Source organism: Pithys albifrons, chromosome 16 (assembly GCF_047495875.1).
Source record: "Pithys albifrons albifrons isolate INPA30051 chromosome 16, PitAlb_v1, whole genome shotgun sequence".
Lineage (NCBI taxonomy): Eukaryota > Metazoa > Chordata > Aves > Passeriformes > Thamnophilidae > Pithys > Pithys albifrons.
The window spans coordinates 16,060,781-16,084,678 of NC_092473.1; the positions used below are offsets into that span (position 1 = coordinate 16,060,781).

Here is a 23,898-nt window from a genome sequence, read left to right on the forward strand (position 1 = left end):
AATGAGTGCTCAGGGAGGAAAATCAGGAATGCACAAAGTCAGGAGAGATGCTTTTCCAGACTGCACCCTCTCAGTCTGCAGCTCAGAGGAACCCAAAGCACTGGACACCATGAGAGGTGCCCAGGAGAGGGACTGGACCAACTCCCTCCAGTGCCATGTGACTCAACAGAAGGACCAAGAAAAGCAACAGGCTTCTCAGTGCCAGAATCCACAAGCAAGGATGACACTGCTGGGCTCTGGATAATGCCTGAGACAGCCAGAAACTCAACCATGTGCATGGTGGACCCTGCTGGCTATACCTGCTGTCCTTTCCCACCCCACTTATCCTTGACACAGCTCTCCTTTGCTGCAACACCCAGCCCTCCTCTCCCACAGAAGAATAAAGAGCACAAAGAAATGGATTTGTCTACACTACCATTGAGGACTCTGTAGGTGAGCTGGAAGTGCAGTCCTGCTTCTCTGTTGTTGCTCTCCATGTTCACAATCAGGGTCACAGACGTTCCTGCCTCGATGACTGCAGTGCCAGCCGTGAGGTTGGCGGGATCCGTGTTGTTTGACACCATCACAGTGATGGCCTTCTCCGAGTCCAGGCTCCCGATGGGGATCTGCACCCCGGTGTGTGTCTGGAACTCCATGGAGGCCACCTTTGTGGACACAGTGTAGTTACTGATGTAGCCAAAAGGGAAAGGATTGGAGTCCACTTGGAACATGACTTGAATGACATCCGTCAGGTTGGAAAGGGTGGAGTTGAAGGCCTGGGGGATGGAGAACTGGCAGTTTGGTGTGTTTTCGTAGCAAAGCAAGTTAAAGGGGTCAGACCTCTTGCCTGTGGCCTTAATTTCTCCCCCCACCAGCTCAAGGGGCTCTTCGTTCAGCACTCGGGACTTCATGAGGATGCTCATCAGGCTGGAGGACAAGTTGTAGGCTTTGGGAGCCAGCAACAGGTTGTGGGAATCAGCAAGAAGCTCCTGGGGCTTGGATTCTTGTGAAACTGTATTGACAAGGTGGATTAGGTCACCTGCCAGGAGAGAAATAAAGGTGCAAACAGAGGAAGTGGTAAATAGCCTGAATAAGTCTACAGTCCAGATAACACCTGACACCTTTCCAAAACAATCAAAGGCTTCCCTTACTGTCTTCTCACTCTTACTCCACACTCTGCACATGACCTTCCCCACTGGAAGCATTTGTAGCCCAGAGCTAAAAACAGAGCTGCCAGAAATTCCTGCAGCCTCTCTAATCTACAAAGTTTGGTGGGAAATACTTAATCACAACTGGCTTTATTTTCCTCCTGGGGAGTGACTAGGACCACGGAAGAGGAAACAGGGAAGGAAAGGATTAAAAAAACATATGTTACTAAGTTTTTGCACTATAAAGTGCAGAACACTCAGAAAGGAGTGCAGAGATAACAAGGAGAGCAGAGAATGTGTCTCTGCTTCCTCCCAGGTCAGCCAGGTGGGAATTTCCACACAGTGCTCACAGATGTCCTGGTGAGGTTTGACAGCCTCCTGACTCCAACCAGAAGACAAGCATCTGGAAGCCATAGCTGTTACTCATTGTTTACTAAAAAGAGAAATCCCTGGAGTATTAGTGAGTTTATTAGGAGTATCAGTGAGTTTATTAACAACTGTCATGTTTAAATGCCTGCAGAGAAGCTGCCAAAGCCAGGACAACCCTGGGAAACACGAGGGGGAAGAGACAACTGGGATGCCACACTCCAAAGCAAATGTCAGATGTAATTTCCTAACAGCCTGGGAAGGCCAAACCCCAAATGGCAGAGGAGGAAGCCTCTGAGTCTCCCCTCGGTGGGAACCCTGTGCCCTGGTGACTTGGCCCCTTCCCCCATCCCTTGGCTCACCTGTGATGTTGAGGATGTTGTCAGCGATGCCAGTCGGTGTCACGGTGCCCTGGGTCGTTTCCCCCTGCAGAATTGTCATCATGGTCTCCAGCTTGTTCAAGGTCCTTGCCAGGCATGACTTGCACACCAGTTCCCTGCTCACCACCTGCAAAGGAAAACAGGGTCTGGTGGAGCAGGAATATCCCCAGGGAAAGAGAAGGCAGCTGTGGGCAAGTCCAGTTGGCTCAGTCCTGCACAGACCTTTTAACTCTGCAAGTCCCCCCTGCTCCTCCCAGCCCTGGGGAGGGGACAGCAGACACTGTGGCTGCCCTGCCCACACTGAGGGGCCAACAAGTTATTGGTGTCTGCAGGACTCTTCCATCCACCTCCCATGACATTCCAATGTGCCAGCACAAAGGCAGGAATGGAGAGGCTGACAGAGGATGCTTTTGGTTGGAAAGACGAATAAAGGGAGCATATTATTGCCCAGAGAAGCTGTGGCTGCCCCATCAGGGGGTGGGACTGGATGGGCATTAAGGTCCCTTCTAAACCCAAACCATTCTGTGATTCTATGTTCCTGTTCCCTTTAGAACACTTTAGAAGACCATACACATCTCCCCTTTGGGGCCACACACTATTCCTACAGAAACCAACCAGAAGGAGCCGGATAGGATTTCTCCATCCACTCCACTATCATCAATGGAAGCAGATTTAGCCCTGACTGAATCCATTTCAGTGTCCAAATACTCCTGAAAGCTGTGGGAGGGATCCTGTCACTCAGGCATGATAGATGTCCCTCCCTCTGCTCCCAGATGTGTCCAAGAAACAGAATGTTCCAGCCATGGCCTGGAGCTTCCCGCGCTCTCGAGGGCTGGATGGGAGGGACTGAGGCAACACATGGAAGCTGTTACCACAACCTCTTTCCTTGCTCTTATTCATCTTTTTTTCTTTTAATCATTGTAGGATTCAGACGAGATTCACCATATGTTTTGGTGAAGAATCAAAACAGCATCTGCAGGTCTTGAATTCCCCCTGTTCTGTTTTTATTTGTAAGCTCTGAGAAGCCAGGCCATGGTGTGAGAACTGGAGTCCACAAGTCAGGAATCAGGGAGGTGGGGAGAAGCTGGGTTATGAGGAGGAACCACCCAAGGCAGCTCCTACTTAGGGAGGAGAATTGACCAAGAAGACGAAGGTTCTTTTTTTTTCCCTTCAGGAGAAACTAATTCTGATTCTTCCTCTCCCCTGTAAGTCAGAAATGTAACAGCCTGATGGACCCTTCTACAGAAAAAGAATGTGTGAACTTCACTTGTCTCAACACCTTGGGAAATTCTAGATTACTATTTTCCTAAGCTTTTCATTCCGATCCAGAGCACAAACTGATCCTGGAATGTCAGCTCTTCCCGTGGAATAAAAATGCTATTTCTAGACCTAAGTATCCACAGCGAGACCGAGTCACGAGGCAGCAGGAGGTGGGAGAGACAGAAAGGAACAGATCCAGCATGGAAGGGCAGGTGCTGAGCCCCAACCCCTGGACAAAGATGAACAGAAAGAAGGATTTTTGAGGTCTGCAGGCTCTGAAGCAGAGAAGGGAGCACAGGACAAGGACTCTGTGGGTGGGATGCAGGAGTCTGTCCATCATTCCAACGCCTGTTCCTCCTCCACGAGGCCCTGGCCTGGCTGGAGGCGAAGCACAGCCGAGGCCAAGGTACCTGACTGCAGTCCCCAGAGCAAGGATTTGGGAGGGAGGGAAGGAGGATCATGCCAGAGCAGCCTGGCTGACCACCAAACCCCAAGTGCATTATATAACTGGGCTCTCTTCCCTCCTCAATCCAGCAGGCAGCAGCCCCAGCACTGGGAACTGAAACTGCAGACTGGCCAGAGAACAAGGCAGCAGAGCAGAGGGTTTCTCATCTTGTAGGGTAGAAACAGGGCTGGGAGGAACATGAGGCCTTGGTGCTGGCCCCTGGCTCAAGGCAGGTCCAGCTCTACTCGTGTTACTTCCGATGGGAGCCCAGTCTGTCCTTGGAGATTGTGAGACTCCCCCAGCAATTTATTCCAGTGTTTCTGGAGCCCCTCTGCCCTGGAGGCAGGCTGGGAGAGCTGGGGGTGTTTAGCATGCAGAAGAGAAGGCTCCAAGGAGACCTTAAAGCCCCTCCCAGTGCCTAAAGGGGCTCCAAGAGAACTGGAGGGGGACTTTGGACAAGGGCCTGGAGTGACAGGACAAGGGGAATGGCCTTAGGCTGAAAGAGCAGAGATAAGATTAGAAGAAATCCTTCTCTGTGAGGGTGGGCAGGCCCTGGCACAGGTGCCCAGAGAAGCTGTGGCTGCCCCAGCCCTGGGACTGTCCAAGGCCAGGCTGGACAGGGCTTGGAGCACCCTGGGCTGGTGGGAGGTGTCCCTGCCCACAGCAGGGGGTGGCACTGGATGGGCTTTAAAGTCCCTTCCAACCCAAACCATGCCATGATTCTGTGATTCTCCAGCCCGTCCAGGCCCCTCCTGCAGTCTCTGCCTGGCACCCAGGGGAGGTCCCAGAGAAGGAGCAGAGTCCTCAGGTGCTGCTTTCCATCATGGTACCAACCCCTGCCAGTCATTGGCACAGCACGGGGCAGAGCTGGCAGCACTCAGGGCACCACCACAGAAACTCCAAGGGGTGACACCTGCCCTCCCTGTGAGGGGGAGGGAGCCAGGGAAGCCCCAGAAGGAGTGAGGAGCAGGTGAGCTGCGCTGGCCGTACCGTGCACTGCGCCAGGGCCGCCGAGATCTGCTGGATGTCGTCGACCGTGTTCACCTTCAGCGCGTTCAGCGTCTCCGTGATGTTGTTGCGAGTCCAGGTCCGCAGCTCAAACTCATTTCCAGCCTCAGGCTCCAGCAGCATGGAACGCTCGTACTGGGGGCAGAAATGCAGGCAGAGTGAGGAAACCTGGGAGGGTGTTCCAGAGGATGATGAGCTGAGCTGAAGTCACCTCTCCCATGCTCTCTGTACCTCCCTGGCTCTGCTTCTCTGCAGAGGGATCTAATGAGCTGGTTTTCCAGCAGAACTTCCTCAGTTTCACTTGTTCTATCCACACAATTATCTAAACAGCCTCTCATTTGACAGCTAAGCAGTACTCAGTGTAGTCCTTCCCCTGCTAAGCAGAGTCCTGTGCTCAGGGGGATCATCCCTGCCTGTTTCCCAGGTGTGTAGCAGGAACACATGAGTATAGCCCCAAATTGCCCTGCCTAGAGAGATGCACGTGGAAGGACTGGGCACCACTTCAGGCAGGAATGAAAGGGAATTCTGCCAGGAGGGTGATGCTCCTGCACTGGATTAAGAGCCTTGTATATAGGGAGAAAGTCTTTCCAGCTGCACTAGGACAGCAGCCAGGACAGAGGTCTCCTGAGCACCCAGAGCATTACCTGAGCAGGTACAGGGGGTGCCCAGCCCTGCTGAGAAGCGCCAAGGAAGTGCAGGAATTTGGGCTAAGACTCTGTTTCTAAATTCAGTATTTAGACTTGAGGATGCCAGTAAAGAGAAAAAAACTATCTGAATATGAGGGTCAAAAAGCAGCAGCATGGGAGACACCCAGGCACTGCCTTTTCCAGGACCTCTGCTTTACTTTGCAGCCTCTCTGCTCTCCCTGGTCATTGTTGTAGCTGCAGCTTGTTACTCATTTTGAAGCAAGGAAATGGCTCCAGCCCAGCTTCCAGAATGCCCTTCCACTGATTTACATGAAAAGTGGGTCATTTCCCTGCATCATGGTACAAAATCTGGCCCAAGAACTGTACTGGTGACTGCAAGGACTTCTAGAGGCCCCTCCTGGGCAGAAAATGCCTCGTTACCTCATTTAAGATGGTGATGAGTGCCAGGGAGTACTCAATGACCTGCTGAGGGTCCCCTTGTTTCACTAATCCCTGGAGCACGGTGTCAGTTTGGTTGTAGAGCCAGTGGGAGAGGCTGGGGAAGCCCTCAGGTAAGCCAATTTCCATGGAGCTGCAAGGGAAACAGGGATTGGCGTTAAGTACAGACTGTCACCAGGGCTGGGAAGGGAGGGGAACAGGGAAGCAGGTGGGTGAACCACAAAGACAGTGTTGCTGATGCCCTGGTGCCCACTTTGCAGGAGCTGTGTGGAGAACCACCACGGTCCTGCAGCCTGGCTCCTCATCAGCCTGGCTCTGGGGCTTGATCATCTTAGAAATCTTTCCCAACCTTATAACGATTCCACGATTCTAAGATTCTATGAAAGCATCAACTTCTGGGAAAATCCTCCCCTTGAGTGATGATCCACAAGGACTGGAATTCTCCGTACTGCACTTCTGCTGAGCCTCCCCTCCCCTTCCCGCCAACAGCCTCTTCCAGGAGGCAAACCTTTCACCCAGGACCCACCAAACCCTTCAGGACAGGGACCCCAAGCCATGAGATTTGGGAGGGCAGGCTGGGCACGGATGCCATGGGTAACCCCAGCCTGGCAGCGCCGGCTCTTACCGGTTGATGGCCACCACGGTGGCTCCCAGCTGGTCCTGCACGAGCACGGCCACGGCCACCTGGAAGCCGCTCTCGTGGAAGCCGGGGGGCAGGAAGGCGCCGTGCTCGGCGCGGCTGCCCTTGTACAGGCAGAACTCGTGCCAGTGGCCGGCGCGGTGCCGCGATGCCAGCAGCATGTACACCAGCGGCGCCTCCGCGTCCTCCGTGTCCCGCCAGCCTGCAGGCAAACCCACACAGGGGGCTGAGGGGGGCTGCACACACCATCCCAAAGCCTGGCCCATCCACCTGGGCTGGCATGGCCTGGCAGTGCCCCCTCTCCCTCCCCTGAGGTGTCGCACCCAGCTCAGCCCTGCAGCATGGACAGGGCTTGGAGCAACCTGGGATAGTGGAAGGTTTCCCCGCCCGTGGCAGGGAGTGGAACTGGATGAGCTTTAAGGTCCCTTCCAAACCAAACCATTCCAGGCTTCTCTGATGATTCTACAGATCTGTCCTTGCTACTGTCCCCAGCAAGGGTCACCCTGCTCTGGTAGAGGAACAGGTTGTCCCTGCAATGGGAACAGCTTGAGGACTCCACCAGGCTGGAGGGATGTCTTTAATTCTCTCTGAATATTTGTGATGTTTAGGGGTCTCTCCCTGCATGTTTTGGGTCCTGTAATGTTTAAAGGGATTATGAAAAATTCATGATCAAAATAAAAGTGGGAATAACTCTGCTGAGGCTGGAAACAGCACTGACCAAGGGCACAGCTTCTGCACAAAAGCCTGATGTTAGACAGGGGCTCAGCCCTCAGGTAGTTCAGCATCTCAGGAGCAATTGAGTCAAGGATAAAACCTCCACAAGGGTTTCCTTGGAGCTCCCAGAAATTATGGGGAGTTCCATGGGAGCTGGGCAGCTGGGAATTCACTGTCTTCGTCAGTGAGCCCCTGTGAAGGTGCTGTCTCTGCCAGGGCTCGCTGAGCTGGACGTACACCTGCAGGTCTGTGTCCTGGGTCTGCCACTTCAGCCTAAAAACAATCACTGGAAGCTAAAATTGCCACCATTCCAAAGAGGAATGGATCTCAGCATTATTCTGGGTAGCTCAAAACATCCCAAAGTTACAACCACATCGTGCTGAACACACTTTGCTGCTCTCCCAGCTGTGGCGACCAGCCCCTGGTCCATCCCTCTCTGCGTGGCTTCCCGGCACTGTGCACAAACAGCTCTAATCTCTAACACTAATCATTTGGGGAAATCTGCTTTCCAGAGGCACTTAGTCCTTGGCCCAGGGCTACGGGACATCAGCCAGGCCACTTTCCCAAAGCTGGGCTCTTTGTTGCTGTCTCTGCAGCTGGTTGGGAAGGTGGGAACATCCAGCCCACATGGCAGAGGCAGCCCCAGTGCTTCGTCTCTTGGTTCTTCCCACATATGTGTGACTCAGATTTGGGCACCATCTTTTTCCTCCACTGAAGTACCAGTTTCTTTCCCAAGAGCTGGCCTGGCCTGAATGTCACCATTCATCTACAGGAATTCAGATTTAGCAAACTGCCTGCCTGCTACCATGAGTTTTAGAGCTCTGCAATTTGGGCACACAAAGCTGCTCACGGTCCAAACCACCTCTGAGCTCAGCCCTGGCCAACAACGTCCTGGGGCAGGAGTTTGGGGTAAAAGATACATCTGTGGGAAGAGCAGCTGGTAACACTGGCCATGGGAAGGCTTTTCCCTGAGGAGTAGTCAGGGCTGGCAGGTGCCCATCCAACACTCTCACCTGTACACTCGAAGTGCACCTTCGTCATGAGCGCCCTGAGGGGTCCTTTGGGGGACAGGCGGCAGGACCCCCCCACGGGGGGCTGGTTCGGGAGCAGGTCGATGGAGGCAAAGCCTTCCTCCCCCGTGGTGAGGTCTGTGATGTGCAGGGTGAAGGTGTAGCCCTCGCCATCCTTCAGTGCCCCTTGCCTCAGCACCAGGTTCATCCCCGTGTCCCCAGTGGAGGTGGTTGTTTTGTCCAGGATGAGAGACTTGTTCTTAAAGCTGTGTGCTGCCCATCTCTGCAGGGATGGAGAGGGGAAAGACAGCAGAGGTTTTGTTTGAATCTAAAGTGATGTCCTTAAAATGTTTTCAGATTGAGTCTCTTATAAAAAGTAACAGATTTCTAGTGGGAGAGTCTGCCAAATTTGCAGTTGATAATTCAGCTTTAGTCTTGTGTGCTACAGCAACAAGAACTGGAACCTTTCCAAAATGTCTGGTGGGAATATTTCCACTGTGAGATCTACTTTAGTTTCTGGGATTACATCACCCTCCGACAGAATATTTCATAATACAGAGTACAAAACACAGGAAATAAATGAAGGACTGGTGGAGTCTCCACGGGATACATGTTTTATATGCTTCAAACTGAACATGGCCTGGGTGGTTACTGTTAATAGCACAAACGTACAAGTGTGATAACAAGAGAAACAGTGAGATAACCAGGCAGAAAATGCCAGGCAAGGACATGCTGGGCTTGCTGGGAGCAACAGGACTTCCCATTCTGAGACCTGCTTCACTCCACAGGCTGCAGAGATGCTGTGCAGTGGAATCTGGAATTAGAGAGGGGCACGAGGCACTCGGGGGATCAGGAGAGACTGAACCACCAGAATAACAGGCAAAGTGCAAACCAGCAGGGAGAAAAAACACTTTACCAAAGATGAAGCAAAGACCAATGGCTTTACCCCAAGCTTGGAGTCGTTGTGACAGTTCTGGCAGGTCCCCTCCAGGTAGACATAGGAGCTCTTGCTGACTTCATAGACAGACTGAGCCTTGCAGGAAACACACTCCAGGGACACAATAGGGACTCCTCCCCTCTTGATGAACACCTGGGAAAGCAAGAGGCTCCATCAGAAGGTCTGACACCAAAATACAGACATCTAACAGGTAAGGACACATCCCAGCATGTGGTTCTGCAAGGAGGAATCTCTCTGCACCAGCCCAGCCTGTGCTAAGGAAACAGCAGGAAGGGATTCCCAAAGGATTTCAGGTCACATTTAAGCTACATCACTGTTCTTACACTGCCCAGTTCAAGAGCCACCCAATGCCAAACTGGGCCAGTCTAGGTAATTCTGGATTTACTTTATCTATCCTCTTTAACAACATAAATTGCTTTCAAAGTGTCCCTCTGGCTCCTGTGCTGAATTCTCAACAAGTCCTGCTTTGGTTGTACGTTAGGAATGGAAGAACTACCCTTTCCAGAGAGCAGCATGTTGTTCCAGGCTTTTAGCTGGAATATAACTGCACATCTCAAGATATCTACCACACCTTCCTGGCAGAGCACCCAGAAAGAGCAGAGGCACCAGTGGCTCAGACACAACAGCTATTGAGCTCTGACCCCTGTACTTTGTCTAAATTCCTTTAATCCCCCAGGAAACAGGCCTGTCCAGCCTTGGACAGAGCCCTCTGTCCTGGCATAATGAGCATTATGAATTCAAAAACAGTAATGAAGACATTGTTTAACATGGCAGACTCTTAAAAGAGGATAAATACTCCCCAGCACCGAGCCTGAGAGCATTGAAGCTCCATTCATTCCTCCAGTATTTGCAGATTTCCTGCGACACTGGGATCATTGTTTTGCGCTCACGCATGGAAACCAGATAGTACGGAATGTCCTTGACAGACTATCCATTTCAGTTTTTTCTTTTCATCCTCCAGCTCTGGTTTCAAACCCCAGCAGTAAGAGTTTCCACTTCCAGAGTAACTGCACCTTTAGTTGCCAAGTGCACCAGATGAATGTTACTGCCACGAGCCACCGGGCTGCGGGCGCTGGGCTTAGTGGGGCATAAACAACATGCACTTAAACAGGCCTCCCTTCCAAACATTCAGGAGCAGAGAAGAGAGGAACTGTTGACAGTAAAACGAAGCACCAGGTCTTAGGAAGCTCTCTCTGGGAAAAAAAACCCAAGGAATAACCTGGTGCTGTGGCACGTGAAGAGCCAGGACTGCACAAAATGCTGAAGAGCCACCAACCATGGCTGGGCTCCTTCACTGGCCCACGGTGGGACTCAATGATCTCAAATGTCTTTTCCAACCTACACAATTCTATACAGAAACTAAAAGGACTTCGCAGGACAAGCAAAAACTGTTGCCCAAAGAAGAGGAATGTAAATGGCTTTATCACAGAAACACCAATGTCTGCTCCTGCCAACAACCTGGATGAGACCAGTTATAGAGCCTCAGTGATGCCCTAAAATCTGGGAACTATTCCTTCCCTGTGAGGGTGGGCAGGCCCTGGCACAGGTGCCCAGAGAAGCTGTGGCTGCCCCATCCCTGGAAGTGTCCAAGGCCAGGCTTGACGGGGCTTGGAGCAACCTGGGACAGTGGAAAGTGTTCCTGCCTGTGGCAGGGGTGGGACTGGATGATCTTTAAAGTCCTTCCAACCCAACCACTCTATGATTCTGTGACTTCCATTTTGGCTGTGTCCAGCAGCAGGCACCCAAGGAGAGAAGTGACAGCTGTCTGTGGTACGTACAGTTTGGTTTGTTGCCTCGGGACTCATCCCCTCCTTCCTGATGGTGAGGTCGAACGTGTACTCCACATCTGCTTCTAATTCTGCTTTGGAAATTGTGACAGTTCCTTCACTGGCACTGAAATTCAGAGAGCACCCTGCAGCCGAGCTCTGCTTGCAAGGAGAAAAGAACTTTCAAACCCTCCTTGGTACGGGTGCAAGTCGGGTTAGTCCACAGCCAAAACATTCAGGTCCACACAGAGTCACTGCCACAGACCTCACTGTGCAGTGCCACCACTGGGGTGGGAGACACAGGGCACGTGTGGACAATAAAACATACTATCCTACTCTTCAGGTTAGTGAACAGTACTTGGAATACTACTGTATTTCATCTGAGCTTCAAATTCTTATTTTATAGCATTAGTTCTTCATTAAATAGCTCATAAACATTGCCAAGCAACACAAGAAGATCACATTAAACCAAAAGGTCTAATCCACACACACTCCACGTCTACTCTGAGGCAAAGATAGAAAACATGACATTTTACAAGCAAAAGAATCCCACATTCAGTCAAAAAGTGCTCCTGAGGTGGATGTTCCATCAGGCTCTGCAGGGCAGTTCTCCCTTGCCCTTCCACCAGTGCAGGGTCAGACCACTTCAGCTTGTGAGGACAGTGACCTGCTTGTGACCACAGGTTGTGGTCACTTCTCCAAAGTCTAACTGTCCCCTGATGGCACTAGAGACATTTAACTGCTAATGGGAGAGGGACCAGAGCCCTCAGCCCCCAGGACTGCAGTCAGCAGTTCCCTAACTCCTTCAGAGTATGGAAGCTTCCAGAGCCAGTCCTTCTGCTGTGCCCAGGGACATTGCACTGCACCACTCCCCACACCAGTTTTTGTACCATCATCCTGAGCTTAGAATTCAACCTTTGCAACTCTCCTTCCAGAGCAGCTTTGTTAAAGAGGCTCACAAAAGCTCCCCTTGACACTATTTCAACCCAGACATGTTTGCAGTGGAGCTGACATGCAGCTGGAGCTCCCAAATGGTCACTCTCACTGTACAAGACTGCTCTTACCTTGGAGGAGTAAGTACAGGACCACTCGTACAGCAATGGAGTCTGTTCCCCATCATCCAAATTCGGGTCATAGGACTTCTCCCCATCCAAGATCAAGTCCTGAGTGTTGGACCATACACGGTATGATCCCCCATCAATGATTGGGACCAGCTTACTTGGGATCACAGTCACATTGGCAAAGATGCTTTTGGACAGTGGGGTATCTCCAAAGGAGACAATAAACATGAAGCAATAATTCCCAACTTCCAGGGCAAGCTTTGGGATAACCAGCTGGGGCCTGTTCACGTCAACATTGGGCAGCCGGATCCTGCTGGAGTCATCCAGGTCCATGCAGGTGGGTGCTCGGTAGATCTCCCACAGGTGCTCTGTCTGGTACTTGATGCACCCTCGGAGGTCAATCTGTGCCTCCAGGTAGCTCCTCTGGGATCTCTTCATGACTACCTGGGGGGGCAAGGCCAACTCCACCTCCGGCTCCTCACACTCCAGGACTTTGACGGTGATGGTGAGCTGGGCTATGAAGAAGCTGATGAGATTGGTGGCATTCACCTCCACCAGGTAATCCCCAGGGCTCAGGTAGGAATAGTTGGCCACTGCAACCCTGGTTGTTTGAGTGGAAGAACCGTCCCCAAAGCTCCACAAGAACTCAACGCTCCTGCTGCTGGGCACCACTGTGGCTTCAAACAGTGCCGTCCTGTTGACAAAGGCATTGGAGGCACTGAGGGACACCTGGACTATTGGGTCTTGGACCTGGATGGTTCTGGTGATATTGACACTTCCCAAGTCATTGAAGGCACTGAGATGAATCTCAAGCAGCCCTGCAGCTTCTGGAGTGTAGGAAACACTCTCTCCTGACACAGTGACCACGGTTCGACCTTGCTCTTTCCACAGGGAGAACTGCCAGGAGAACGACACACGGGAGCCGCTGCCCACACGGGCACTGAAGCTCTTCTCCATGCCCGTGGGGATGCCCTCCTCACAGCAGTTGAGGAGCCTGACGTCCCGGATGGCCTCTAGGACAGAGATGAGCACCTGGGCATGTGCGATGCTGATTTGGTTCTGCACGGTCACCGTCACCAAATAATCGCCGCTCTTGGTGAACTCATGGGTGTACCTGGACCCGTTGAGCACCACGGAGTAGTCCCCACTGATGCTCACCAGGTAACTCACAGAGGTACCTGACAACATCCTGATTACAAAGGTGACCTGTTCCCCCGGCTCCACCACCTTCTTGCTGGCAAGAACTTCCAGACCTTGGATCCTGTCCAGCACTGAGATATTCCTGCTGGCCAGAGCCCAGCTGATGTCATTGGATGCATTCAGATGGACTGTATACAGCCCTGCTGTGGGGAACGTGACTGCCACAGACTGGCCAGTCAAGGTGCCATTGGGCACCTCCCAAAGCCAGGTCACTTCGGTCCCTTTCTGCAGCTCCCCCTCAAAGACCACGGTGGAGCCTGATGAGACGTACCTACAGTCCAGCTCTGCTGTTCCTATACTCAGCCCCTCTATAACCTCCTCTACACAGATAGAAATTGTTGAATTGGTTGAATTCAGCTTGTTTTCTGCTCCAACAACAACCTCAATCACTCCAGGACTTTGGAAGGAGTGTATAATGAAGGGTTCAGAGGTAACAGGGGAGGAGCCATCCTCGAGGTACCACACGTACATGATGCCAGTGCCACTGGTTATGGTGGCACTTATATTAACAGAGGCATTAACAGCAGCTGGGTTGGGAAAGGCATAGGGCTTTAGGAGACCAAGGCTTTCAACAAACTCCAGTGTCCTGTTGGCAGTGGCACATCCCAGCATATTGGTGGCCTTCAGATAGACAGTATAGTTCCCAGCTTCGAGGATGCTCAAGGAGAAGGTTTTCCCAGTGGAGGTCTGCACGGCACTGCCATCCCGTTGGACTACCCAGCTGTAGGAGATGTTTGTTCCCTCTCTCACCACAGCCTGCAGATGGAGTGTTTTGTTTGTTGGGAAATACATATCCTCCACCAGGTCACTGCTGGCCACCTGCAGGCCCTCAATCTGCTCCAGGACATAGACATAGATGCTGTCCTGCAGTGAGCTGATCTTGTTCTCTGCTGTCACAATGACGTTGAATGTGCCCACAGACCGGAAAGTGTAGGAAATTGTGGAGGAGCCTTGGATAGGAGTGCAGCGATCACAGAGGATCCACGAGTAGCGGATGGCAGTGCCAGCCACAAGGGTGGCTACAAAACTCACTGACCCATTCAGCGGCACCACAGTCCTGCTGGCATTGATGGTCAGGCCAAAGAGCCGACGTTTCACACTGACGTCGATGGTGGTCTCGTTAGAGCTCACGTCGTTCTGGCCCATCACCGTAATGCTGTAATGGCCCGTGCTGTTGTAGGAGTGGGTGGCCACTTGCCCAGGCTGGGTAGTGCCATCTCCAAAGTCCCAGCAGTAACTCACTTTGGTTCCATTCATGCTGGCAGAGAACAGGTAGATCTGGTTCAGCTCTAAAACATTTGTCCCATTATATTCAATCTTCGCTACCCCAACTGGTTCCTGGACTTCCACAAACACTGTGTCGTTGTTGAAAGAGACATTGTTGGAGACAGTCACCGTGACCAGGAAGACCCCTGTGTTCTTGTAGGTGTAGGTCACCTCAGTCCCACTCGACCTGGCGGACTCGTTGTTCCCGAAATCCCAGCGGTAGCGGTACTGGTAGGGAGGCACAGCACTGACCTGGAAGGTGGTCTCTTCTCCAAGCCTCACAAAGCGCTTGGAAGGGAGAAGGGTGACATTGACTATCTCTGGCTCCACACAGACGCTGGTGAAATAGTGGGCCTTGTTAAACCTGCTGGAGAGAGTCAGGGAGAGCAGGAAGGTGCCGCTTCGGGTGAAGTTGTGCCTCACCACGGGGTCCCCACTGACTGTGACATTGGACGAGCCATCTCCAAAAGTCCAGTCGAAGACATACTCCTCAGGATTCCCCGTCACGTGCGCGGTGAGCTGCACATCGGGGTGCTCCAGGATGCAAGAAGTGGGCTCTATTTTGAGCACTTCCAGGACAAATATCCGAACAGGAACAGTCTGGGAGATGGAGTTCACAGGATTCACAGCCGTCACATTCACAGTGCAGTTGATGTCCTTTATGTACACGTGTTCCACCACTGGCTCCTGCCCCCTCAGCACCGTCCCGTCCCCCATATCAAACACCCAAGTGATGCTGTCCCCAGTCTGCACGGAGGCATTGATGGTGACAGACGCTCCCAGCTCCGCTGCCTCACCCGCAGAAACACGGAGCCCAGTTATCTCTTCAAACACCTGGTAGCACTCCACTGTCTCCACACTGCTTATGGTGTTGTTGGCTGTCACGGTGACGTTGTACACCCCTCTCTGGGTGTAGCTGTGGGTCGCTGTAGGCTGCATCTCTGTGAGCAGGGGGGACCCGTCCCCAAAGTCCCAGGTGTACATGACGCCATCTGGGGATGGCAGTGGACTGGCTCGGAAGGTCACCGGACGGCTCACGACTAAAACATCCTCCTCTGCTTCCACCTTCACATCAACCAGGTAACTGTGAACGTGAACTGGGGTCAAGTGGGTGAGGTTCTCAAACTGGTTGGACACGACAACCATCAGGGCATATTCTCCTGCATTGGAAGAGAGCAGAGCAACACGAGGGTGAGGACACGCCTGTGAACAGTTTCCCAGTGCTAAGGCAGTGGGAGGAGTTGGAGACTGCAGGGAGATACTCTGCCCCTGTGCTCTGCACACCCTGGGCTTTCCCTGCTCTGGCCCAGGACCAGCAGGAATTACCCCAGGCCGTGTGAGTGAGGACCAACCAGTAAGTAAGGACACAGTTCAATGCGTACAGAGAAAATATTTTCTTTCTATTTGCACACAGAACAGACCCTTCCTGTTGCCCACCCCTCCCAGCAGCACAGTGCTCGCCCTGCCTCTCGTTCATCCACTGAGACTGCCCACAAAGGGACTGTGTGTGATGCACCTGCTTCTTACAGCGTGGTCAAACCTTTCCAAGAAACAGTTATAGAGAATGGCAACTGCTGGGGCCTTCCAGTGACTCTGGCAGTTTGCTCAGGAAGGAGGTAATGACTTTCAAGCCTTGGTTTTATTGGATGGTGTCTTGTAGTCCCCTCACAACAAAAATGCCTGAACCCCTTCTTCCCCAAAGAACATTCCTGACCATACCTGGGTCTTGGTAGATGTGTGAAACATTGTTCTCAATGACAACCTCATGGACACTGGGATCAGGAACAAGGAAAGACTTGTTGTAGGGAGGTTTGAACAGGTACGTCTCCTGGACACCATCCCCAAAATCCCACCTGCAGAAACAGGCAAACACTGTTACACTGCACAACAGGACAATCACAGGACTCCTCCTCCCAGAGGGGTCCTGGCCTGTCTTTCAGGTCAGGGCTGGGTTTTCCAAAAGAAACACGGGAAGCAGAATGACAAGCATCAAAGCAGTAGCTGTGCCCAACACTGAGGGGAGCACAGCACCGGTAAGAGGAGGAGGAACCCAATAATAGAGCAGAGCTGCAATGCTTTAAAAGAGAAGGATTTCAGCCTGAACTACAGGTCCCAGCCAGACTGACTGAACCACACTCACAGGGATTTCAAACTAACTAGACAGCACCACAGAGATGGACCAGTTGGCCCTGGGAAGAGAAACAGTGCAGGCAAGGTAAGATAAGCACAGAAAGATGCTAAGTTTGGGTGAGCAGCAAGGGACTCACAGGAACAGAGCCTCCACAGCCGAGTCGACGAGAACCCTCGCTGTGAGCTCCACGGTGCTGTTCTGGGGCAGGACTGGCAGGACACCCACCACGCTCAGGTTCTTCATCTTATTCATCATTTCCACCGTGACATTGTAAGTGACTGTGAAGTTACTGACGTGGTTGGAGGCGGTGAGCTGGGAAGGACAGTGGGACAAAGACAGTGTTTGGGATCACATCATCGAGCTGCCCTCTCTGAGTGTGGGACTTCACTAGACTGAAGATGTCCCACCAGGCAGGTGAGCAGGTCAGGGCACACAAGAGCAGCCTGTGCGGCAAGGAGGCAGGGTAAGAGCCTGGGTGGCACCAGAAAGCAGCCTAGGCTAGAAGGTCACCTACCTGGCAAAGTCACCTCTTGCCGGAACCACCAGTACAGTCAGGCAAAGGAAGGACTGGTGCTACAGCAAGAGGGAAGGAGAGGAGCTTCTCATCCTGAGGCTCCTCTGGCTCTGAACTTGCCTGTTACCCCTCTGCCTGCTCAAAGTGCCCTGCACACTGTCTCCAGCTGCCGAGCACAGGCCACCAAGGGGACACCTTGGGACAGTGCAGATGAGTGGCTTCAAGCACAGACAGCAGGGATGGGAGAGGCTCATAAAACCAAGCACACAAAGTGCCCATCCAACATCCTGGTGTGGTGGGCAGAGAGGGAGAGCAAGGCTGGGCAGAAGAGGGAAAGGGAGGCAAGAGACTGAAGAGACACGACAGGATCCTCAAGATTATTAAGGCATGAAACACTGGAATGGCACCTGGTGACAGAACATCTTGCCACCTCCTCACCTGCAGTAGAGATGAGCAGCTGACAGAGATGATTCAAACCCAGCTGAGGAAAGACATCCCACCCCACCAGGTAAGAGAAGTTTGTGTCTAGGCTTCTGTGGCTCTGCTACACTGAACCCAGTGCCCCCTGGGCTAATGGCACTTCGTCAGCTCTGTAAGTGAAGCAACCCAGGCTCATCAGCACAGTGTTTCAACCAGCAAATTAGTGCTGCACCAAGCAAATTAGTGCTAGCGTGGCCTTGGAGCTGGGGCTGGAGTCTTCTCAGGAAGCCAGGTCACCCTGCAAGGGGATCAAGCTCCTTGGACCAGAGCAGACTCCATCTGGCAGTGCAGGGCATGACACAGAAAGATCTTCTGGCTAAACTCTAGTTCCAAAAGAGACACCTCCCTTGGCCCAGTCTCTCTGTTCCATTCTTCTGGGGCCACGACAAAACCCAGTTCCAGTCTGCACCAGGAGAAAGAGAACAGGACAGAGAACAGAAGAGCTGGTGGGAGACAGCCTGTCCTGGTTATGGAAGTCTTATGTTTGCATCCTGCCTCTGCCTGGTTCTGAATCCGTATCTCCTGCCTGCCTCATTCCTCCTGGGGACAAGGAAACACAGACACTCCATGAGCAGAAAGGAGAACATGAAGAAAAGAGGAGAAAGCAAAGATGAGGAATACAGTGAAGTAAGGGAAGAATAGAAGAAACCATTTGCACCTGCAAGAGCAGCTCAATGAGAAATAGCAGATGAGCTTGTTGGGAGTAGAGTGAAAACCTCAGCTCAACTCTGCCTTTTCCTCTCCCTACCACTTTTCCTGCTGAATTTGTGGGATGAGATGGAAACCCAGAGTTGAAATGGTATGATGGGAAAGGCCTTGGCTTACCGAAAGCTTGTACACGGCTGGGCTTTGGTAGATAACGTTGAAGACAACATTGTAAAAAGTGAAAGATGGCTTATCATCTACAGTCCATCGGAAAGTCACATCTGACCCAGCCTCCATCACAGGGATGTAGCTCTGAAAGGCATGAGAACATTTCATACTAGTGCAAGAGAAAAGCATGCCCAGCACTTCTCAGATCTCCAGCTGAACTGGAGAGGGAGCAGAGCTGGACTGGGAGGCACCTGCAGACAGTGCCCTCAGAGCATGACACAGAGGTGACACATCATCTGTGGCTCTCCTGTAGCTGAAGAAATGAAGACCCTGACTCGATAAATCCCCAGCAGAGGAGGGAATAGACCCCACACTCTGTGCTCCGTCAGCCCAGCACTCTGCTCTCATCATCAGGTCTAAAAAGCCTGACACCTTCACAGACACAACTCGGCTTTACCTACACCTGTAAGCTGAACCTCTGCCCCTCACCCATGGACAGTGCCTGGCCCAAAGGCTGAAGGGCTTGACCACAGGGCAGGTCCCTCCTCACTCCAGCAGTCCCTCCTGAGCAGACTGTTGCAGCCAGGAAGGGTGAGACCAAGAGGTGCAGGCGCAGCCAGAGCTTGGACAGAGCATTTGGGACAGCTACTGAGCAGGTTCCCAGGGCTGTAGCTCTGGGGGCAGGAGGCTGAAGAAAAAAAGACTGGACATACCAGAGGAACCCCAAGACTCGGACGGATGAAGCATTTTTACAACTTCAGCCAGCTGAGGTAAGGATTTAGCAGAGCAAATCTAAACATCTTGATAAGTCAAAAGAAGGTAAATACTGGCCTTTCATACCTCATTTTCTGTGGAGTGGAAAGCCAGTATCCCCCTCGCAGGAGGTGCTGCCTTACCTCTGGGGGGATTCAAGCCAAGCTGCCTTCCTGCTGGAGAGCACCAGTGCTCGTGCCACATGCCTGTGTCTGCAGCAGCAGCGTGGGCAGCGTGGCCTGGGAGCTTAGCAGCAAGCAGTGCTCCCCCAGCCAGCCTCCCTCGAGCCACACACACTCCTACAGGCTACAGGGGAAGGCTACAAACACAGCTGAGGAACCCAGAGCAGCAGCAATCACTCACCACCCGTGTGTTCAGCAGCACTCGGCTCTCGGGGTCCGGCGTGGCCCTCAGCCCACGGATCGGCTCCTCCACCTTCACTGTGACCGTGATGTTCTGGGAGCTCACGGCGTTCTCCGCCACCAGCACGTGGGTGCTGAGCCCCTCCCCGAGCCCACTCAGGGGCACCACAGCAAACCAGGTGTCGTTGTTGTCCCTGGCACACTGTGCCGTGAGCGGTGCCACGGCCGCCGGGCACGCCGCCACGAAGGGCACGCCGTGGCTGTCCCCCAGCCAGGAGGCCGTGGCGTTCACCCCCGAGGACAGCTTGACCACCAGGCTGGTGTGGTTGGTGGGCAGGTAGACCCTGCTGCCCTGGGGAGGGGGGTGGATGACACGCAGGCCGGACACCGGGGAGGCCACGCCGAAGCTGCAGGACAGGTTGGCACTGAAGAGCCCGTTGGCCACGCTGGCTCTGACGGTGTAGCGGCCGGGCTGGCGCAGCCCCACGTTGTGCGGGCCCAGCAGCGGCACCAGCTGCTCCTCGGCATAGAGCACACGCAGGGAGCAAACCGTGCTGTTCATCCAGGTGGGATCCACGGAGCCCTCAGACAGCCCCAGGGCCCTCTCCGAGGAGTTCACATGCAGGATGCTGGTTCTGGACCAGGATGTGACACTGGGCTGGCACTGCAGGAAGGAGCCCAAGCCTGCATTGTGCTGGATGCTGAAGACGTCCCCAGCCCTGACAAAGATGTTTTCTTTTCTGAATGGGACCTGCAAAGAGTGGAGACATTTTTGGATTAATGCCTCACGTTAAGAGCACTCAGCACCCAGCTCCTGCCTGGGCACGGTGCTGGGTTTCCTGCCAAGTGAAAAACCACAGAAAAGCCACAGATCCAAACACAGCACAGGAAGACCTTTCTCCCCTCTGTTCTCCTTGGCCACTCTGAATCAAATGTACCAACACAGAAATCAGCTTTATGCTCCATCTCCACAGTGTTAATTCCATGTGAATAGCCCAGGGAATCTGCACAGCCTTTTCACAGAATCATGGAACCACAGAATGGCTTTGCTGGAAGGGACCTTAAAGCTCATCTCATTCCTCCCCTCTGCCATGGGCAGGGACACCTTCCACTAGCCCAGGTTGCTCCAAGCCCCACCCAACCTGGCCTCAAACACTTCCAAAGATTGGGACAGCCACACCTTCTCTGGGCAACTCATGTCAGGGTCTCACCACCCTCTTTTGACCCTTCTGATCAACTGTGCTTGGCAACAGGTTACTGCAGGGACCCCAAGACTTAGAGTCATATGGTGGCATTTGTGACACTGGGCATGTTCTTTTTTTCAAAGGACTTCAGTGTCTCCATGTGCCACAACTCAAATTTACCTGAAGCCCCCAGGAGAAAACTGCCCCACCTACTCCCTGGTTACAACAGCTCGCAAACACTGACCAGATACTGGGAAGAGGGCCCAGCTGGTATTGTAAAGAGCAGTTCCTTGAGGAGTTCATAGCTGAGCTGGCTGTCGTTGGGCTGGAGGGACCCAGGGCTGCTGGCCAAGGAACTGGTGTTGGCACACTCGGTTGCGTTGCAGCAGTTGTTGTGGAACGAGCACAAATCCATCAAATCACACCCCTGGAAACCAGGAGGACATTCCAGCAGCGTCCAGTTCCCGTCATCCTGAGCAGGGTGGAATGGTTCTGTAGCATTGTTTCCCTCCTGGTAATCTGGAAGAGGCGAAAGAGAAAGGAGTGATCACCATTCTCACAAGGAACACTCCTGGTGCACTTCTTTGCTCCAAATTCACCATTTTTTCCACTTTGATGATGGCTCAAGCCTTAGTAAAAGCTGAAACTGCAGTACATCCTCGTGCTACTGAAGTGTCCTGTTTTACTGGAAAAATTCACAAGGATCATTAACACCAAAGTCGTCTCTTCTCCAGTGAGAACACCCCAATCTGCCCTCTAAGAGAGATCTGTGTTCAAGCAAAAGCAAATCCAAGAGAAAGCAGAGCTGGCTTTGACTTTGAAAACACATTAAGCAACTTTTCTGAAATTAATGTTTCCATGTCAAAGTATCAGCTTGTCAGTGTCAAAAAAGATCCTTTTGTAACCAGCCAACCCTACGGCTACAACAAACATTCTGCTGCAGAATTAATTGTTGCCAAAACTGTGACTGTTGAGCCGTTGTAAAGGAATAAAAGGCTTTTTAGATTGTCTCATCCATCAGGAAGAAATGGGCTCAGGAAAATGTTCTTCCTTGTTAACCCATGGGGCCAGATGGACCAGAACACATTCCCATTTGACATGTGTTGTCCCCAAGTAAAAAGTACAGCTCAGACGACTAATTAACTTCTACACATGCTCCTTTCACTCACATTCTCTTCATGGGAGAGGTTTCTCCCTCTGTTATTTTCTCCAGGATAACCAGTTCTCCAAGGCAGCCTCAGGCTGGCCAACCCTTCCTGCAGATTCTGCACTTTAATCTCCTCAAAAAACAGACCCAAACCTCCAAGGCTTTAAGGCTTCAAAGCTTTGAAACCAGAGGGGCCACAAGGCCACATGGTTTGACATGACCCTGATGGCATCACCTCCAACAGTCCCACAAGTGCTGAGGAGGTGCCTCACCTTCTGCATCCATTGGTCTGTGCACCTGGAACCTCACTTGGACAGGCTGATGCAGTTCCTGTGTCACAAACTCCAGGGCAGTCAGGTACCCCTCGTGCCTGAAGGCCAGCTCAGGGAACTCCATCACCTGCAAAACACACAGGGCTCTCACCTGCCTGTGTCTCCCTGGGCTCCCTGGGCTGGGCAGGGTGAGCAAACCCTCCTCACCTCCTCAGCCTGCCACGGATCCGACAGCACAGCTCCTGTCACACTCCTCACAGCCTCAGGGGTGTCAAACACAGCAACACCCTCAAAGAAGTTTTCAGCATTTAGGAGAACTCCTGTGTAAAAAGGAAATATTTGAACAAAGCCCATGAGACTCAGCAAGGCCTGAAGTGTCCTCTCCACCCTGCAAAGCTGCAGCAGGGCTTGGACCTGACCACTTGTCATTCCAGCTGTGCTGATGGGGCAGCCCTGTAATTCTGTACCTTCCTCTTCCTTCCTACGGGTGTTTGGATTTCTTTCTCACCCTGCACAAGTCACGTTTGCAGCAATTTTGACTTCTGGGAACTTTGTAAATACTTCTCCCTTCCAACAACTAATGATTTGCTTCAAATTTTTCAGGCATGAGGTGCACTCATCCTTCCCGTGCCCATGGACTTCCTGGGAAAAGTGGCCAGGAGCAGCTGGTTTCCACCAGCAGCAAACACCTCTGCTCAGGCTCTGGGGCCCTCTGACCAAGGCCAGTGACCTCTTCCTAGTGATGGCTTCTCCTTCTGACCTAAATCTCCCACATTTCATGTCCTTTCTAATTCTCTTTATTACTCCCTACCCTGCTTTGGGAGATTTGGGAAGCTGCACAAACACAATCCTGCACAGCACACATCACTTCACACCTCACTTAATGACCTTGGAGGACACCAGACCCCAACATCTCACAAAGTACACAGTGCCACAGAAGGACACCAAGGCAGCACCAAGGCCTTCTGGCAGCAGCAGAGATTGTCCAAATAAGAGGGAAAAGCTATTTCCAGAGCTCTGCCTCAAAGCTTGACTCCTCTCCCTCCTCCTGCTGATGGGAAAGATTGGAGCAGGCCAAATTCTTCCCTTTGGGCTAAACTTGGGTTTCTGGAAGTTACCAGTCGAGCCTCTGCTGGGAATACTGTTGCAAGTCCTACTTGTTCTGTGGTGATGCTCTGGATGACCCTCTCCATGCAGCCCTACCTTTCCTTGGCACGTGCCAGTGAGAGCAGGATGTGCCAGTGAGAGCAGGATGTGTCAGTGAGAGCAGGATGTGCCAGTGAGAGCAGGATGTGCCAGTGAGAGCAGGATGTGCCAGTGAGAGCAGGATGTGCCAGTGCCCTGCCTGCCCACAGTGCCCACCTTTGGGCTTGTACTCGCAGACGTAGCTGTGCTTGGCCATGCACAGGTCGGTGTTGCACTGGCCCGTCGGGCCCATCCGGACACAGTGGTCAGCGTTGGATGGATGGGGCTCTCCTGGCAGCCAGTTCTGACAGCTCTCCAGATTAAATCCTTCCCCTCTTTGCTGCGCTCCAGAGCTTGCAAAATCATTGAACCCAATCCAGACATCAAGGCTCCTTTAAAAAAAAATAAGAAGGGGGAGGGGGATTTCAGGAAATCATGAGTATTAGAAAGAGCTGGGAGAGCTGCCATCTATGGTTCTCTCTAAAAATAATAACAACGGCTTCATCGGGGTGTCACAGCCTGCATTTCATGGAGCCTTTCAGTGACTAACGGGTTTCAGTTTCCATTCTACCACCAGAACTTGGCTCCTCAGTAACAGCCCCTCCATGGCACACCACTGCTCCCCACCAGCCCTTCACACCTCTGTCCCAAGAGCCTGTTGAGAGTGGGCAGGCCCTGGCTCAGGTTGCCCAGAGAAGCTGTGGCTGCCCCAGCCCTGGAAATGTCCAAGATCAGGTTGGATGGGGCTTGGAGCAACTGGAAGAGTGGAAG

At 52.6% G+C, this 23,898-nt stretch overlaps 1 protein-coding gene across 2 annotated transcripts in view; it reads right to left on the bottom strand.

Moving 5' to 3' along the window:
* Positions 1–23,898, bottom strand: part of PKD1 (polycystin 1, transient receptor potential channel interacting) — an 85,706-nt gene that overhangs the window by 18,203 nt on the left and 43,605 nt on the right. The window contains exons 7-23 of one of the 2 annotated variants that reach the window (XM_071571593.1): positions 23,305–23,519; positions 22,150–22,262; positions 21,943–22,069; positions 20,768–21,042; positions 19,341–20,090; positions 18,237–18,368; positions 16,554–16,729; positions 16,006–16,139; positions 11,824–15,446; positions 10,772–10,918; positions 8,982–9,125; positions 8,039–8,318; positions 6,297–6,513; positions 5,654–5,804; positions 4,569–4,721; positions 1,856–2,000; positions 416–1,018 (exon numbers count right to left, since the gene is read on the bottom strand). In XM_071571593.1, coding sequence (XP_071427694.1) covers positions 416–1,018; positions 1,856–2,000; positions 4,569–4,721; positions 5,654–5,804; positions 6,297–6,513; positions 8,039–8,318; positions 8,982–9,125; positions 10,772–10,918; positions 11,824–15,446; positions 16,006–16,139; positions 16,554–16,729; positions 18,237–18,368; positions 19,341–20,090; positions 20,768–21,042; positions 21,943–22,069; positions 22,150–22,262; positions 23,305–23,519 — 7,385 coding nt within the window. Of the gene's footprint in view, positions 1–415; positions 1,019–1,855; positions 2,001–4,568; positions 4,722–5,653; positions 5,805–6,296; positions 6,514–8,038; positions 8,319–8,981; positions 9,126–10,771; positions 10,922–11,823; positions 15,447–16,005; positions 16,140–16,553; positions 16,730–18,236; positions 18,369–19,340; positions 20,091–20,767; positions 21,043–21,942; positions 22,070–22,149; positions 22,263–23,304; positions 23,520–23,898 lie in introns of both variants that reach the window. The other variant, XM_071571592.1, reaches the window with a different exon arrangement.